The sequence below is a fragment of the Pelmatolapia mariae genome, linkage group LG14, assembly GCF_036321145.2.
Source record: "Pelmatolapia mariae isolate MD_Pm_ZW linkage group LG14, Pm_UMD_F_2, whole genome shotgun sequence".
In the NCBI taxonomy this organism is placed as follows: domain Eukaryota; kingdom Metazoa; phylum Chordata; class Actinopteri; order Cichliformes; family Cichlidae; genus Pelmatolapia; species Pelmatolapia mariae.
In genome coordinates this window covers 2,435,042-2,453,397 of record NC_086239.1, presented here as the reverse complement: position 1 = coordinate 2,453,397, position 18,356 = coordinate 2,435,042, and the positions used below count along the sequence as shown (strand labels likewise).

Below are 18,356 nucleotides of genomic sequence, written 5' to 3'. Positions count from 1 at the left end.
CCGCATTTCCGCTGACGGTGTGGTTCCGTTGCCGGACAAGGTCCGGGCCGTTTCGGCTTTTCCGCGTCCCGCGTCCGTTAAAGCGCTGCAGGAGTTCTTGGGGATGGTCAATTTCTACAACCGCTTTCTCCCCAGAGCTGCGCACCTGCTGCAGCCTCTCTATGCTGCCTTGAAGGGTAAAACTGCTAAGGACCCGATTGATTGGCTCCCTGAACGCATCCAGGCATTTTCTAAGGCCAAGGCCGCACTGGCAAACGCCGCCCTGCTGGCCCACCCGTTTCCGTCGGCGGAGATTGCGTTGACCACCGACGCGTCGGACGTGGCGGTGGGCGCAGTGTTGGAGCAGCGGGTCTCCGGTGTCTGGCAACCGCTTGCCTTTTTCAGTCGCACGCTTAGGGACAGTGAGCGCAAATATAGCGTTCAGGCTGACTGTCTATCCCGCGCGCTGGTTTCTCCCGTTTATGTTGGCATAGACTTTGACGCTATGGCCGCTGACCAACGGGCGGACCCGGACGTCCTTGCCCTTCGGTCTGAGCAAACGGGCCTTGTACTGGAGGACAGACCCGTGTGGAACGGCGGGCCTAGCCTGCTTTGTGACGTTTCCACCGGCCGACCACGCCCTGTAGTTCCACTTTCGTGGCGTCGTCGCGTTTTCGACTCCGTACACACCCTCTCTCATCCGGGCGTCCGGGCCTCGGTCAAGCTGGTCAGCTCTAGGTTCGTTTGGCCGGGCATTCGTAAATCGGTGAAAGACTGGGCAGCAGCGTGCATCCCATGCCAACGCGCTAAGATCCATAGGCACACACAGGCGCCCCTCGAATCCTTCCGCGTTCCAGGGAGTCGTTTTGATCATGTACATGTGGATCTGGTTGGTCCCCTGCCGCAGTCACAAGGTTTCACGCACCTTTTGACTGTGGTGGACCGCACAACCCGCTGGCCTGAGGCAGTGCCTCTGGCGTCCACTACAGCAGCAGCAGTGGCCAGGGCATTTTTGTCAACGTGGGTTTCGCGTTTCGGTCCCCCCGCCGACATCACCTCAGACAGGGGCCCCCAGTTAGTTTCCGAGCTTTGGTCTGCCATGGCTGACGGCCTGGGCGTCAAGGTCCACCGAACCACTGCGTACCACCCGCAGGCCAACGGGATGTGCGAGCGTTTCCACCGGTCGCTTAAGGCCGCGTTCCGTGCTTCTCTCACAGATGGTAACTGGGTTGACCGCCTTCCATGGGTTTTACTGGGGTTGCGCTGCGCGGTTAAAGAAGACCTCGGGGTTTCCCCGACTGAACTTGTCCTCGGTCAGCCCCTCCGGGTCCCCGGGGAATACTTGCCCGAGAGCCCACCCCCGTGCTTCGCTCCCTTTGTGCTGTCTCTCCGTCCCCCGAGAGACTCGTTTTCTCTTCCTGGCCCAGTGCACCATTGTCTGCCCGACACCTTTGTTCCGAGGTCGTTGGACTCTTCGCAGTTTGTTTTCGTCAGGCATGACGCTCATAGGCCTCCGCTGCGTCCACTGTATGACGGCCCCTTTAGGGTTATTCAACCGGGCCGGAAGCATTTCCTTTTGGACTTTGGGGGTCGTCAGGAGACTGTTTCTATTGACAGACTTAAACCGGCACATGTGCTGCAGGATGATCAGTTGGTGCCGGCTCAGGCCCCCCGCCGTGGCCGCCCACCTTCCACTGGACTGGACAACCCTGCTTCTTCCTCTGGGAGCACCCCCCACCTGGCGGGGCCCGAGCTATCTTCAGCTTCTCCTGGCCGCCCATGCCAGCCTGGTCCTCAGGCTCGTTTCCCCTCAGCCAGCTCTCCACCTCCCCGGTTCAGCCGTTCTGGACGTTTGATTAAAGCAAGGGTTCTGGACTAGGGGATGACCCTACTGGGTGTTCGGGGGGGGCATGTGTGGTGGACCACTGGAGGGCTCCACTCACACCCAGTTCTCAGGAAGTGTTGTTGCTATGTTTTGGAGGGAAAAGTGTTCAGTTGTGTGGTGATGAGTAATAAACGAGGAGTGTTAATCGAGAGCGCTCGTGTCGTATGTGTTTACCTCCACAAGACGACTCGTTCCACAGGTATTTTTTTCCCACTATCAATTTTATATCTCTAAACTTTAAGAAACTAGTCTCCTGGGTCAATAATTCTGCAATCACTCATTTTAACCTGTGGTTTAGTACTTTATAATATCTGTCTCCATTCTTTGTTCCACGTTAAGTGGTTACTTGGAACAAAATCCATCCCGGATACGAATGTTGGCATCCGTCAAGTTATGTATAGGCAACATATGTTGAACGTGACAAAAGCAAACGAATGATGAAATTAACATAAACGAAACAGATTTGGGGCTTTATAATAAAAGTTTTTCTTAAAAATCTTTTGTGTTAATGTTAATAATTACTGTATGTGTGATGACATTCGTTGATGCACTCGTTAAGGAGATGGGGTACATGCATATGTACATACACTGTGATCAAAGAGAAAATATGCAGTATTCATAGTTTTCACATCAGAGCTACTGGGACACGTCCACCTGGAAGACAAAACAGTACTGCGGTCCTTTGCCCTCCAGCTGTCCTCTAAATGTCTTCAGATTTAACTTGGCACAGCACCAATCTGGCATTTTGGCTCTCAGATCCAGAAATCAGCATTTATTTACAGCTTCCAGAAGGGCGTGGCGTATGGCACCAACCTGTGAACACACCTACGCCTGCCCCGCCTTACAGGCCAAATCATTCTCCACGGCAACCAGGCTGTCAGTGGCGGCTCATTGAAACTGTAGGGATGGTTTACCCGATATTGGACAAATACTCTGACACGTGACAAATGAATACTCCTCATACTTCCTGGCCCGACACTGTAAATGTCCAAGTCAACCAAATGTTAGATTTACATGTGATACTTGTTTAAGCTAGCTGTAGCACTTATCTTTGCTTTAACAGTGAACAGTTTCTTGTTCTTCGCCTCCCACACGGTGGTGTTATTTACCCATCCAGCTTTCATCCTGGCAGCGGGTCACAAGTCCCCAAAAATCATGGTTTCTCTTCATATCGTTGTCTCCCCTCCATGAAGAGATGAACGTAGTCTTGGCTCGAGATGAAAACAAAACTTTAGTCTTGCAGTACTACTGACCGTCCACTGCTGACCGTCATGATGGAGTGATGTTTTGCCCGACAAGGTGGCGAGTCGCCCACGTGACTAAAAACTATGAAAAAGTGAGTCAGCAAAGTCGGAACTGCAGCAAAACACTTGAATTTAATCTGGGAACAAAACATTGAAATGTTATTGCTAAATTTATCCTGAACTTGTCAGTGGACTGATGAAAGCTGGTGAGTGGTTCTGTTTTACTGCAAAACATAATTTTTAGAAGCTATTTATACATATAGAGCTTCAGAAAAGCTCGCTCACCTTACACTGTCCAAGCACACATGGAGCATTTCATGGCACACATGAAATGCTCAGAACTTGTAACACGTCATATTCTGTGTGAGACATCTCGTTGATTTCTTTGTAGGATAGGCTACAAGCTGAAGGAGCGACTGTTTTGAGACCACAGTCTCAGCTACAGTGATTGAAACATTTCATTTCTTTTTGTTTTTCATGCTTTTGGTTCGTCTCTTCTTCCTCACGCTCATTCTGGTAGTTGTATCTCACATGTTGCAGGCATTCAAATCCATCAGGACATTATTGACATTGCAACTTTTATCAGCTCATTGCTGCTGTGTGCTGGACGTCTGCGCTCCTGTGATAAAGCTGAGCTTTCTTCTTTGTGTGTTTGTGTGCACAGACCTCTTCAGCCTGTTTGCCAGTGATCTGGGGGGATATGCTGCCAGGGAAGATATAGAAGCAGTTCTGCAGGTCCTGGATGGAGAAGTCCCGGCCTCCCTGAAGGAGTTCTTCGGCGAGGTGAGCAAACGCTGCAAAAGACTGCACAGCATTAATCTGTTAACTCATGCACTTGATTCCAAGTGAGCTGCAGCCTAATGACTCCTCAGCTTCTATCGTAGAGCGCTTGATCGTTGCAGAGGTTTCAGTCACATGCTTATAAAAGAGCCATTGTTACTAGGAGCGCACAGGGAGCCTCCTCGCTGTGATAATACAAAGTTTGGCTTATCAGCGAGTCATTGTGCTGGTTATTAAAATACCAAAGCACCTGAAAGCATGCAAACCTCCCCACTCCCACCTCCTTTATAGCATGCAAACATCTCTAGAAACACAACACAATAAAGTCCCCTTCACACTAATGTAATACTCAGGTGTTGCATTTTCCCCCGATGATGTTTATGTCCATTATTATCCTACTGCAATTACATTTTCACTTCTGAAATCACCACTAACCAAATCCATGTCCAAGACTGATTGTCTCATTTGTTTAGATGCTTATTTATGGGTTAAACAGAGTCGGGATATTGTTTGTGTGCAGGAGAAACAAATAAGTCGTTTGGTACTGGGCCACAAGAGTTGAGGCTCCGGGGGGGAAATTCATGGTTTTCAGGGTTTTTATCGGCTTTTAGCGTTATTCTTTTATCGTTTTTATCATTAACTTGGTTTCCCAGCGTCTTTTCCTGTGTGTTATGAATAAATCTTCCTTTTTTTTTGGCGCTGACACTGGTTTTATTTAGTTTTATTTATCAGCGACACCTTAAAGGCCGATCTGTGAAAATATTGTCGGACATAAACCGGTCTGTGGCGACCGCTTGGGGCCCGCTGCTGTAAAGAGTTTTAAAACATCAAAAGAAGCCAAACTAAGGTTCAACTGAAAATAGTCCATGTGTATTTAAGAGCCTATTTGAAGCACAATAAATATCACTCGATGATTTCACAATGAGTTTATTGGAGCTATCATTAGCAGTGCTAGCACCAGCAGGCTCCTTTGCATGTAGGCTAACGTCCACACACATGTAACGTAATGTGGTTACACAGTTTATGTGCAGCTGTTAATGTTATTTATCACTGAAGTATCAAAATCATTTGTTTAAGTAAAGTCCTTCTAGAGGGAGGTGTTGCAGCTCGGCAGCCACAGTGCGCTCTATTTTGACGTGTTGTTAGAATCGTGACTAAAATCTGATTTCATTTTACGACACAACTCGTTCATGTCTGTGGTTTAACCAGCTTGTGTTTCTGGTGCCAATCATCTCGCTGACTGAAGCACACATACAGAGTTCAGATGTAGGCCTTAGTAAAGCCATTGTGACATATAACATGTTTAAGCATCACTTTTGTTTTAAAGGGATGTCTGCATTACCTGCTGCCTCAGCCACTGGTAGTCCAGGTGTGGACGAGGCCGTTCCTACAGCTAGCTCTAAGTTTGTGCACGAGGGAACATTTGCATTCATCGGGGATCGTTACGATTCATCAGGTTTCTTATATTAGAGCCTCGTGCATGTCTGTCGTTCGCTGTTTGATGTTTGCAGCATGAAACTGACATCTGTCAACTGAATAGAGCTTCCACCGTGATGTGAAGCAAAGTGTATTTCCCTTATCTATGTTTTCGCCCTCGTCCTTGGTTACTTTCTGCAGTCCTGCCCCGGCACTTGTCACTCATTTTGATGAGCTGTCTTCTTTAAAATGTCAGTAAACTTCTGTTGGGGGAAAAAGACGTTCAAGAAGCAGAAGTCGGTGCTTCTCGTCACGACTGAATGATTAGATTTGTCAGACTTTGTGTAATTTGTTAGTTTAAATTTAAAAGCCCTAAACCCCAAAAACACTTTGACTGATAAATAACGATAGCTAATGAGTCCGTAGCGACGGGGCAAACCTTTTCCTTATTAAACAGGCAAACGAGGATTCGGATGGACTCGGCACACTCAGGCGTCCACACGGCTGGCGATCTTGTGTTTTGGCGACAGCAGATTCATTTTGCCTTTGTGTTTGTGCAGGGAGACAAGGTCAACTACGATCGCTTCAGGAACTGGCTCCTGCAGGACAAGGAAGCCTTCACTTTGTCCAGATGGCTGCTGTCGGGAGGAGTGTGTGTCACGCTGACGGATGACAGCGACACGCCCACTTTCTACCAGACCCTAGCGGGCGTCACACACCGTAAGGCCACCCTGCAGCAGTGCGCCTGAATGTTATGTGTTTGCTTCACACTTGAGACGCTCAGGTGTTCATTTGATACCTGGTTTGTTTTAGATGGACTTTGGATTGGAATCACATGATTACACGAAACACAGCTCAGTCTGGATGATTATTCAGCATTTTTAGTCACTCCAAGAACCTGCCTCGTAAACTGCTGCACTGTTAAAAAAAATTGAATTGAATTAAACATACATGCAGTAAATTCTGACCTGCCTGGCCACCAGGCTCACATTATACTGGCTGAAACTCTGCAATGCACAAGGCCTTACTAACCAATTGGCTTGTTGCTCCACAGAGAATAACTTAGAAGCTTTTAATGTGAAACTACTCCAAGAAAATTGATGGCTTGTAGCTTGTTAAAGCGGAGGGGAGGATTAATAAATAAAACAATTTAAAAAAATAAAACTACAGCAGGTTAGAGCTGGTTTGAAGAGTAGTGTTTGTAAGGGGAAAAAGAGAGCATCAAGCTCGTCTGAGTGGTGGGAATGCAGTTTGTGGTGATGGTGTTCCTGACGCTACCAGGAACCACAAGTTGGTATAAAGTTTGCATTAATACGAGCAGCAGAGACGGCTGCTACCAAGATGTGGAGGTTTCTTGCTAAAAGATGATGACATGTACCAGTAAACACAGGCTGCTGGGTTGAGAAGCCTGTTGCATGTGAAAGTGCAGCCCCGTCTGATTTTAAAGAACATTTGATTATTTGTAAATATTTGTTCCTGAATTCGAAGCAGTGAAACGTGCTGGTGGTTCTTCTCTTCGTCTTGTTGCTTTCTGTTCTGTTTGCACGAACTGAACCCTCGGCTTGCACCGAGCTGCAGAACCATTGAAAATGACAGAATTCATTTCATTAAGCACTTTTAAATTAAAACTAAGAATCCTTGAGGCCAATTCCATACCTGTTTCAATTACACTGCTTGTCATTTTATTTAAATTTTGTTTGTGTGTGTTGTTGTTGTTGCCTGTGTTTGTTTGTGTAATATTTGTAACTGTGAGATACTTGCTGCTGCCTCTTTCAGCCAGGTCTCCCTTAAAAAAGAGGTTTTGAATCTCAGTGGGATGTTCCTGGTTAAATAAAAAAGCAGGGACTGAAAGTGAAATATTTCAGGGATGTAATAGATTCACTGTGCAATGTTCTGCCATATCGTAGTGAGTGAAACAGACATTTTCCCATTTCCATCTTCCTCTTCCTGCACCTCCGTCCTCAGTCTTGGAGAGCAAACGTCTCAGGAAACACCACAAACATCTCCCAGCATGTGTTCAAGCTCAGACAGCATTCCACTTAAAACGTGCTGTTTTTAAACCCACTGATTCTTATTTCATGTCGTCTTCCAGTTTCGTGACTCCATCACTCCTTCATATGAATTGTGAGTTCTTGTCAAAGTCTGAACCAGAGAACATGAATGTTGATGCTGTCGAGTGTGTCTTCACATGCTGACAGCCACCTCTGTCCCAGCCGGCTCTGTGTGACTTTATGTAACAAAAGTATTTGAATGGGTGGTTTTATTTCTGCCTAATGTTACTGATTCATTTGTGAAAGACTATTCAGGGTCAGTAAGCGTAGTATACAGTACAGGACATTACACGAGACCTTAAAGATATTGTCCTGATGAGGGAAACTTTGCTTTGCTTGTGTAAAATGAAGGAGCTGACTGAAAAAGGCTTGATAATCAAACATTTTCATACCCTACAGTTCACTTTAGAAACACGCTGTGGTTTGCAAACACAAAGCCTTATTACCAGCCCAGACCGTTTGCTCTACAGTACAGTGTGTCTAAAAACATGATTACGTCACTCAGAAACAGCAAGTTTTTACTCTACGACAAAGAGTTTAAGACAAAAAAGAAAAGAAAAAATTTGTTACTGTTATTGTGTTGAGGACGTCCTCGCATACGTGCTGACTAAGCTCGACATAAGCAGGTGATAGTGTGTCTATGCTTGCAAAAAGTCTTTTAAAAGAAGTAGTCTGTGATGTAGCAGTACACTTATTCTGTCAACACGTCTCCACAAATGTGATTTTTTTTAAAAACTTTATTCTAAAACGATTTCTTAGCCAACTTCATGCCACATGATTCCCTGACCTCATTATACCTTAGATCCACATTGTTCCACAAACACAGTGAGAGATGCATGTGCATGTGGGTGTGTCACATTGGTTTGTGGCTTTTAGCTCAGTTTTCCACATTTGCATTTCACAGTTACAGTAAGAGTAACGATGGAGCGATCGTACGAACAGCAGCGATTGCTGGCACGTCAAACAAAAGCACGTTCTGTTGTTTGCTGACATCAGTAGGTTAGTGTTTTCACAAGACCAAGAAGTAAATTTAGCCTGTTAAGTTCAGATGGCTGCAAAGAACCTGTGTTGTCCAGAGAAGCTGAGGTTGTCTTTAATCTGGCTGCTTCCAGCTTATCCTCTTACCTTTGCGTCTCTTGATCTGTATTTGTGAGTGTGAGTTGAAGAGAGAGCGTGACTGACACAGCCCTGGTTCATGACTCTTTCCAGAACGAGAACATAAAGCGTGACTCACGGCGGAGCTTAGCACAGTGAATCTGCTGCTAACGTGCTAGCTTGCGATGCTATCTTGGAGTTATTTGAGTAGAAATCCTTGGAAATAACCTTCCAGGCAGGATGGCGTAGTCTCTGTGAGCAGCTGATGCTGTGCTACGTGCTGGCTGTGGCAACACCTGTGTAAGGATGTTCCCTGGATAATGGTATGGTATCTCTGCTGCCACTCGGACAGAGTAGCACCTCTGGGTGGGTATCAGACCTGCAGGGCGCCATGAAGTGTAACGGCTTTTGAATCGGCCCGTCATCAGATCGGTTTTGTTATTAAAATGAAAAGTATCGGGATTTGTTTTTCGTTGGTAGATTTATGCGTACCAGCATCTGAGTAGCACATTTAGCATAGCAGCAGTCCTTGGGCTCTGTAAAAGTTAATGCACATACTCAGAAGAGAGGACTGCTAAACTGAAGTTCATCATCATTATAAAGACGTTAAATCCAGCAAAGAATGGCTCTTGTGTGTCTTCGAGTCTACGCCAGTGTTTGTAGAAGTGACCCTATGGTAGATGGGAGATGTGGATCCAAAGTGAGCCTCATGAGTTTTATAGATTAGCAGTCAGACCGTCATTTTGCCTCTTGACTGAATCAGAGCCTTCAGTAATATTTCTGGCTTGTATCATTTCCTCCGTGCCGTCTCCGTACAGTTCCCTGGTGTAAATCATTCATTTTGTATTCAGTCTTTCCTTTCACTTTAAGTTAAATGTCTGAACCAGGAAGTGAGAAAGGTTGTCGAGCTGTGTCGATGTCCGTGTCTTTACTACAGAGAGTTATAAAAACCTTGTCTCAGTCAGAGAGAAGTCTGGGCTTCAGCTTCATCTGCCTCCCATCACTGCAACCTGTTTGTTACCTGTAGCTGCTAAAAACAAGCTTTCAGCCAACCTGACCGAGAATCCACAGTCCAGTTTCTACCAGGAAGTGCGGCCGTTTGATTCATACGTCTGCATTTGACAACTATTATTGTTTTGGCTACCTGCCACAGGCTAGCTGACTAGCTGCTGAATCCAGTTAGCTTAAGCTGCAGATTAGAAAGTTAAAGGAGGAGGCTGGTTGTTACCCCGGGCGGAGCTTCATGTGCTATATCGGTCTGATCCGTATCACTTTGTGACAACCAGAGTCAAATTCTCCCATTGGTCATTACATAACCCTACCCTGGGTTTACTGATGATGATGATGATGATGATAAGAAGGGTTAGAGTTTGAACCCAAGGAGACTTCATGGAAGTGTGTGTGTGTGTGTGTGTGTGTGTGTGTGTGTGTGTGTGTGTGTGTGTGTGTGTGTGTGTGTGTGTGTGTGTGTGTGTGTGTGTGTGTGTGTGTGATTTTATTCTGCTCCTCAGGTGGTCACCAAATGTAATTGCTTAATTAGCAATAATTAGTTTATATGATCCTAAATTTGTACTTGTGGACTTGTATTAAATTTACGATGGTACGTTTGAATACATTTTTATATTTCTTCTTACTTTCAGATAGTTAAGCGTCACCTGGGCTATACCTGAAAGAACAACATCCTGTCTTTAAAACATTAACAAAACGCTCTGTTATAACCAATGAGAGAGTTGTGACACTCACAAAGTCAGCTTTTTAGCCAGCTTTCATTGCTGACATGAAATAGGCTAAATATTATCAATTTATTGGTGCTTTCTCAGTCTCGCTGAGCGACATGCTTAAAGCCATAAGCACACACAGCACTTTAAATACTAAACTAGTGTTCAGCGTGTGTCTTCTCACACACTTTTTTGTCACTGTTTTGTTTGCAGCAGTTGCAATGCTTTCATTCTGTATTAGTTATTTAAACCGTTTAAAGAATTAGGATTTTCCTGCAGAAATCAGAAAGGAAACAGAACGACCTTCATGCTTTTAGACTGTTCTCATGGAGAAGATGTGAACGTAGACGTAACATAAGGCCAAACGAGCTGCTAGGAGAAGCTGGCCAACTTTCTCAGTGGAGGATAATGACCGAGCTCTGCTGAGGCAGTGGAGACAGCCTGGTTCTCCCCAGGAGATCCTTTCTTCTGCTGATGTACGATAAAGTATCTGAGTGTGTGGTCGTGTCATGTTGCTCCTCCATACTCCCACAGAAGTCTTCCCTCACCTGTCAGCAGCATCACTTATGGATCGCATGCTCCCGTGTTTTCTTTCCTCTTTGCCCTTAAGCACCATATTTATAATTCAGTACACAGTGTTATTTTTCTCCATTTGCATGGTTTGTACAGTAATAAAATTCAGTTAGAGCTGCATGATGTGAGAAAAATGAAGATGCAAGAAGAAGGTTTGAAGTTTAAAAGTTGTTAGCCGACACAACACTTAAGTAAAAATATCCGATTAAGCTTAATAACCTGTAAAGAAAAAGATAATGGGCCGATTAAAGCAGATGCTTTCATGTACGCTGGACTGCATTAACATCTGATCTGCCTGCATTAGACATGCTAATGCTTTCTCACATGTAAAGAGACGTTCAGGTCTGCAGTGCATGTTTGCAAACGGCTTTCACCTGGACGATCTAAAATACAGTTGGCTTTTATCTGTCTATTGTATCTCAAATCAACGGTGCTGGATTGGTCACTTACAGAAATCAGGTCAAATTCAGATCTGCGCTATTTCAACTTTTTCTTTGTGTTGTTCCATTTTAAATTACACATAACGACTATAATCATTTTCGAGTCTTCCAGTATTCGTTTTGGCTCTGTGGGTCAGTGTCGTAGACAGTAACCATGTAGCCGCGTTGCAGCTCTTCCATATTTTTGTTACTGTAACCAGGATAATATTGTTTGAAATAAAAACACAGACGGCTCCGTGAGCTTCCAACATGACATTTTGAAGTGACCTTGAGCTACAGGGGGTGGAGTGAAGTTATCAGCTGATACTAGCTAGCTTGTTTGGCATGCTGATTTAATCAGCTGTGAGCAGCAGTGTACAGACTAACACACCTGTTTATGAGTTCTCAGCAACAGACCAACAGAACACGACAGTTTGGCTCTCGTTTTCTGTACCACAGCGGCACACCTTATCTGTCCCGTGCTTCCATTTAGTGATGCAGAAACACCAACACCACAGAAAAGGTGGATAGACCCCAGCCGGTTGTGTTAGCACACTGGTCATGTGGACGTCCTGGAGCCAGTCTCAAGTAGAAATATAGTTTTTGTTTTTTGGTTTGTTTTGTTCTTCTGCATTTGTCTCATCTTCTTCTTGTTGGCAGTCTCTGGGTTGAATGTGTTGACTTTAGAAAGTCCAAACATGTTTTAAACCTGTCTAATAAAAACTTCCTGATTTGCTGTTACTAATTCTTGGAAAGTGTGGAGAAACCGCTCAATCAAATGTCACTATGCAACATTTGCCTGCAGTACGATCCTTCAGTGACAAATATCTGACTGCCTGTCTCTGTGTGCGTCTCCTGCAGTGGAGGAGTCTGACATTATAGACTTGGAGAAGCGCTACTGGTTGCTGAAAGCTCAGTCCAGAACCGGCCGCTTTGACTTGGAAACCTTCATTCCTCTCGTCTCTCCTCCTATTCATGCGTCACTGAGTGAAGGTAAGACGATATTTACTCAGGTCAGTTTCATATCTGCATAGCTTTGCAATAATGATGAAAAAATGAGACCAAAGTGGCTTTCTCACTTAGCCCGGGCTTTGAATGCACGACTTCACCAGAGAACACGATCTGCTTCAAGCGTGCCTAATGTTATGTGTTGTTGATCTTGTTTTTTAGGCTTGTTTCACGCCTTTGATGAAAATCGGGACAATCACATCGACTTTAAAGAGATCTCTTGTGGGCTGTCCGCATGCTGCAGGGGGCCTGTTGCTGAGAGACAGAAATGTAAGGCTTACTGTGGATTCAGATCCACACAGACACCCCACATAAGTCCCACTGCTGCCCATAACAAGCCCGTACCGTTTCTCATTTGAAGCTGATATCTGGGGTTTAAATGTCTTTTTTTTTTCTTAAAGAAAGTCCTGATTGGTCGGTACGGTCGTGGACTGTTCTCATCAGGACTTCCACTGGTGCTTGAAATTACATTTGCACTGGCAGCAGTGGCAGCGTGTTGGATTTCCTGCTCGTACACTGAACAGCATGATGCATCAGCGTGGTGCTTCATCAACATCATAAACGTCTTTTTGGTCTCTTTCACTTCCAGTTTGCTTTAAAGTGTTTGATGTGGACCGTGATGGGGTTCTGTCTCGAGATGAGCTTCATGAAATGGTGGTGGCCTTGCTGGAGGTGTGGAAGGACAATCGGACAGACTTACTCCCTGTAAGTAAACTCACACTCTCACACACACGCACACAACCCTCCAGAGCGAGGGTAGTGTGGGCAGTCTATTCTTTTAACTGTGAAAGGGCGCAGGCATCGTAATTATAGCAGTCAGGGTTTTGTGCAGCAAGCTGCTGAGTGAGAGAGGTTATTCTTTTTCTGATAACAAAATATTTTCTGCTCTGTTTAAGAGACGTATACAAATATTCACATTCAGCATAAATAGAATGTAAATCTGTAAATTTGTTCTCTTTGTTTATAACTTTTCCACTATCAGCATTGGTTTAACAGGTGATATTTCTCCCTCCTCGTGTGTTTTTTTTCACTAGTTTTGCATTTGGCTAGGGGCATTACTGATAGCATTAGGCGATACCTGGACCCTGCAGAGGTTGCACAGGTAGTTCAGCTCCTCCAGGATGGCACATCAATATTTTGCCATTGCCAGAAGGATTGCTATTTGCTTCAGCACAGTCTGAAGAACATGAAGGAGATTCCAGGAGACAGACAGCTACTCTAGGAGAGCTGGACACGACTCCGGAAGGTCCTTAACCATCAGCAGGACTGGTATCTGCTCCTTTGTGCACGGAGGAACAGGATAAGCACTGCCAGAGCTACAAAATGACCTCCAGCACTGGTGTGAATGTCTCTGACCAAACAACCAGAAACAGACTTCATGACGGTGGCCTGAGAGCCCATCATCCTCTAGTGGTCCACCTCTGTACATCACTGGCACCTTCTGTTTTTCACAGATGAGAGCAGGTTCACCCTGAGCACATGTGACAGATGTAAAAGGGTCTGAATGAGTCATGGAGAACATTATGTTGCCTGTAACCTTGTTCAGCACGAGCATTTTAGTAGGGGGGCATATCCACGGAGGGACGTACAGACCTCTACGGGCTAGTTAACGGCACCCTGGCTGCCATCAGGTACCAGAATGAACTCCACTGACCCACTGACAGACCCTACTCTGGTGTAGTGAGTTCTTACTGGTGCACGACAATGCCCGGCCTCACGTGGTGCAAACACGCAGTCAGGTACCAAAGGATGAACGAAGTGATGCCATCCACTGCTCCCATGCTCACCAACCTAAATCCAACTCTGAGACATCAGAGCATCGAGTGTCACCAGGTTGCACGTCAGACTGTCCAGGAGCTCAGTGATGGCCTGCTCCAGATCTGGAGGAGGTTAAGATGAGGTGCTTACTGTATTTTGCTGCATGCTGATCTATTGTGTTGCTGTTGCAGGAGCTGCAGAGTAGTGTGTCAGACATAGTAGAAGACATCCTAAAGATGCACGACACAACTAAGGTAAGACAGCTCCATGTTATGCACTCGTTGGTATACAGTCCTGTGCAAAACCTCTAAATAAATAAATGCTCATTAGTATTCATGATTAATTTTTTAAGGCTTTTAAAGCGTCTGCAGCTTTAAAGAAATCATTGCTCTCATTCAGAAAAAGCAAACACTTTTCACGCAGCCGTGTGAGTGTTGGCTGCTCAGCACACTGACAATAACCTCGCAGTCATCAGCCACCTTATCTTACCGCACAGCTATTCGAAGGTGTCACAGCAGTGTTTATTTTCAGAGTTGCGTGCCTGATTATGTTCGCCTTGGTTCTATTTCACTCTCCACCAGCTGGGTCACCTGACCCTCGAGGACTACCAGATCTGGAGTGTAAAGAGCGCTTTGGCCAACGAGTTCCTGAACCTGCTTTTTCAGGTCAGCACCCAGATGCTACAGTTTTAAAACTCACACCGTGTTCACATTGAAGTCGAGTATTTATTATCCTTGTGTATTTTCATCTTTATCTCGGTTCAGGTGTGCCACATAGTCCTGGGGCTCAGGCCTGCTACTCCTGAGGAGGAGGGGCAAATCATCAGGTACGTACCTGTCCTCTCCACCTGTCAAGTCATTGTTTGGTTGAAAGGTCCGTTCGATGTTTCTCATTTGATTTGTGATTTTTCTCCATTGTGTGTGTGTGTGTGTAGGGGTTGGTTAGAGAGGGAGAGCAGACATGGGCTGCAGCAAGGCCAGAACTGGTTCCTCATCTCTATGCTGTGGTGGCAGCAGTGGAAAGACTACGTTAAATATGTAAGTAGTGTATTAACGGGATTTTTTATTTAGCTCTTTTCCCCTCAGACGTCTGTTTCTGTTTTCTGAGCTGAGCAGGTTTCTGGCGTCGAGAGCAAAATGATTGAGCGTGCTTTAGAAATGAGTCTGATCTCTGTCTAAAACCTGGAACCTGTTCTGATGGTCGTCAAACCACCTCTGATATATACCAAGATGTCACAACTTGTCATTAAGGGTACGGGGAAGTTGTCAAATATTGTCATTATGGGGAAAGCGTTAAATATAGCTGCTAATAACCCACAGCACTGTGGTTAACATATGTGTTAGGCAGCGTCCCATGATGCTGTGCAGTGAACAGCACGGGGCAGGATCGAATATCCAGCTCACACTCTTTGAGTCGCCTTTTCTGCACAGAAACGGGAGCTGGTCAAAATCTCATTACTCCATACATTTGTCTATTCAGAGCCTTTTAAAGTCGAGTGCACTGTTTTCACCTCTCATTCACTTTCATACATCACTACAAAGCTTAGCTAAAGGGCATTACATGCGTGACAGCTGTCCTGTTATTATTTATTATATGTCTTGGGTGTCTGCGATTTAGCAGTGGTACATGTATTTATATTTTCCCCCACTTAAAAACATCTGCGACAGTTTCTGTTTCCATTCATGCACTTCCAGTCAGTATATCAGACAGTTCTCATCGTTGCATCTTGTGCTGTAACTTCACTGGGACAGAAGCAGTGACCATCAGCCAGTAAGATAAAACGTTATAGCGGCTATCACGGTAAACAATCTTGCCGATTGGGTCGTCTTCCCCTCAGGAGCATAAGGGCATCGTGGTGGAACAGCCATCCATCCTGAGCTCACTCAGAACTCCAATGGCCACGGCCACCGTCGAGCCTGCCCTCCCTGAAAGACTGGGAGGACCGGCCACGTCCGGCCACGTCAGCCCCACCGAGGAGAGGTCACCTGATGCCGTGTCCAGTGCCTCAGAGGCTACGGAAACTGGTCAGTCCGCACATCTCTTTATAGAAACGGATTGTAGATCAAAATGAAAATCTTGGGTGTTATTTTTGTTTACTATGTATTTGTTCTGCTCCCTCTCTGTCTCAGCAGCACTGAGCCCACAGGTAGCTCCCTCAGCCACAGAGAGCTGTTTCGCACGTCAGCACAACGTCTCAGACAACAACAATCAGTGTTTTTCTGGAGCCAACGGCCACCTCCCCTCCCAGCTGGCAGCACAAAGACCCGGAGCCATCGACAACCAGCCTCTGGTCACCACTGACCCCATGAAGGCAAGGACTAACTCAGTATGGCTTTAATAAGGTTACAGCTTTTCAGGCATAGCGCACGTCCTGTATCACGTTCACAGCTCAGCTGGAGCGTATGTTTGACACACGAGCTCAGAGAAGCCGCTCGTTCCAGGATCGTTGCACTCCCTCCTGATTTGCATTCTGGGTGATGCTCACGCATCATGTTTTACAAAGCTGTGCGTCTAAGAGACAGATGTGGTCCTGGCTTTTGACAATGAGGGCGTCTGCAATCTTTAGCACGTGTAAACAAACCAAAACCGTATCCACCAGATTCTTTTTCGGTTTGTTTTGGAGTCGCTCCTCCTCTGCTGGAAAAGGCTCCGAGGGGCCAGATGGTACCTCTCTTTCCTTTTGTCTTATCTTTCTGTAATCATCGCAGCATTTCTGCTTGTGTGTAGCATCAGGGTGCTGTCTCTTTTTATTATGTGTAATTCAGAGAGACAGACCAGCGTCTTTGTGCCCTTATTCGAATGCTGATGTGTGTCCCGTGTCCTGTGCAGGCGCCCACGTTAACTATGGAGGGCGGCAGGCTAAAACGCTCCCTGCAGCTGCTGCCTCGTAGAGACTTTGAGACGGTGCCAGAGCCTGTGTGGCGGGCGCTCTACCACTGGTACGGTGCCAACCTCAGCCTGCCGCGACCGGTGAGTGAACACAGCAAACCCACTCACAAGCTAATAAACTTCACTTTTACTGTGATGCAGTGTCTGGGAATAAAAAATCAGCTGCTGGGCTGGAGCAGGTCATCCATGCCGTCCAAACAAATGAGTGTGTAGGCAAAACTGATAAGTGTACTGGAAGTTAAAAAGTAGCTGCTTTTCTATACAAATTCAATAAAAATAAATACAGCAAATGTGTGTTTTTGTACTCCCAAGCATGCACAGAGAACCACGACTGTGACAGTCATTAGCACTGATGTGCTGGTACAACACCCTCTGACGTTTCCACGAGTTACCACACTGCCGTCAAAATCCAGTTTTATTTATATAGCTCCAAATCACAACAACAGTTTCCTCAGGGGGCTTTATATTGTATAGAAGGTCATCTGTTGAACTTCAGTAACATGCAGATAGTAAGCACATGTTCTCTCAGTAAATATCCTGCTTTACTAGTATTACATGCATTTATTGTACTCCACTTTAGCTGTGTAGAAGTCACATGGTTTCAGATTTAAGTTAAGAGTGCAGAAAAAAGGTTTATATTCAGATGTGCTGCATATCTCTTGTGTTTTATGTTGATTATTAGTACAAGAATGTTTCATGGCGCTTTGAAATTCCTCGCCTACCCCTGCAGGTAATCTTGGAAAGCAAGACAGGCCAGCCGGAGCTGGAACTCTTCCCCCGCTACCTCCTCTTCCTTCGCCAGCAGCCGGCCACGCGCTCCCCCCAGTCCAACATCTGGGTCAATATGGGTATGACCAGCCTGCGAATGTTCCCACCGTATTTACCCCCCGCAAGAGGTAACGTAAGCCTGCAGCAAGACTTGAGCAACCCTGCATCCCCCGCCTCCTCTCCGTTATTCTTCTTTAAGTTGACTGATCCAACCCAGGCGATTCTCTGGAGTGAACCCACAGCGCACAAAGGAGAAATGCTGATCAGTCTAACACTGGAATAATCAAAACCTTTTTATTTTCATCTACACAGCTTGTTGTAGTGTTCTTTAGCAGATGTAGCGAATCACATCATTTGTTTGTGGAGCAGTCTGCGGCGTGATCACAGTCGCCGTCACCTCAGTCTCCCTGCAAGACTTTCAGAACAATTTCCAAAATCAGGAAACTTCAGGAAAACCCCAAACAGAGAGCAGCAGCTGCTTCTAAATGTTATCCATCACCACATAAAGAAATGTGTTTCCTGTGAGCAGAAAACCTGTTGCTATGGTTACGTCCCCAGTTCTAAAAAACACAACACAATGATTGTCTCACGGATCTGTGTTGTGGACAACATCAGATGTTTAAACTAAGAAAAGTATGAGCTCGTTTTGAACACTTTTAAAACACTGAGACTGCAGCGAGTTCACAACTACGCAGCTTCCCGTCTTTCTCAACAACAGCCCGTAAACAGACCTGAGAGCAGTGATGTTTTCTTTGGGGAGATGAATGTTGTCC

General features: G+C 45.6%; 1 protein-coding gene across 4 annotated transcripts in view; it reads left to right on the top strand.

The window, feature by feature from the left end:
- The window catches only part of usp32 (ubiquitin specific peptidase 32), a 64,271-nt gene that overhangs the window by 26,334 nt on the left and 19,581 nt on the right, over positions 1-18,356 (top strand). For 2 of the 4 annotated variants that reach the window (XM_063492340.1, XM_063492342.1), the window contains exons 4-16: positions 3,773-3,891; positions 5,865-6,024; positions 12,022-12,153; positions 12,331-12,438; positions 12,758-12,873; positions 14,118-14,180; positions 14,508-14,591; positions 14,691-14,752; positions 14,861-14,963; positions 15,764-15,950; positions 16,056-16,237; positions 16,756-16,896; positions 17,546-17,663. In XM_063492340.1, coding sequence (XP_063348410.1) covers positions 3,773-3,891; positions 5,865-6,024; positions 12,022-12,153; positions 12,331-12,438; positions 12,758-12,873; positions 14,118-14,180; positions 14,508-14,591; positions 14,691-14,752; positions 14,861-14,963; positions 15,764-15,950; positions 16,056-16,237; positions 16,756-16,896; positions 17,546-17,663 — 1,575 coding nt within the window. Of the gene's footprint in view, positions 1-3,772; positions 3,892-5,864; positions 6,025-8,179; positions 8,817-12,021; positions 12,154-12,330; positions 12,439-12,757; positions 12,874-14,117; positions 14,181-14,507; positions 14,592-14,690; positions 14,753-14,860; positions 14,964-15,763; positions 15,951-16,055; positions 16,238-16,755; positions 16,897-17,545; positions 17,664-18,356 lie in introns of those variants that run through there. The other 2 variants (XM_063492341.1, XM_063492343.1) reach the window with 2 other exon arrangements.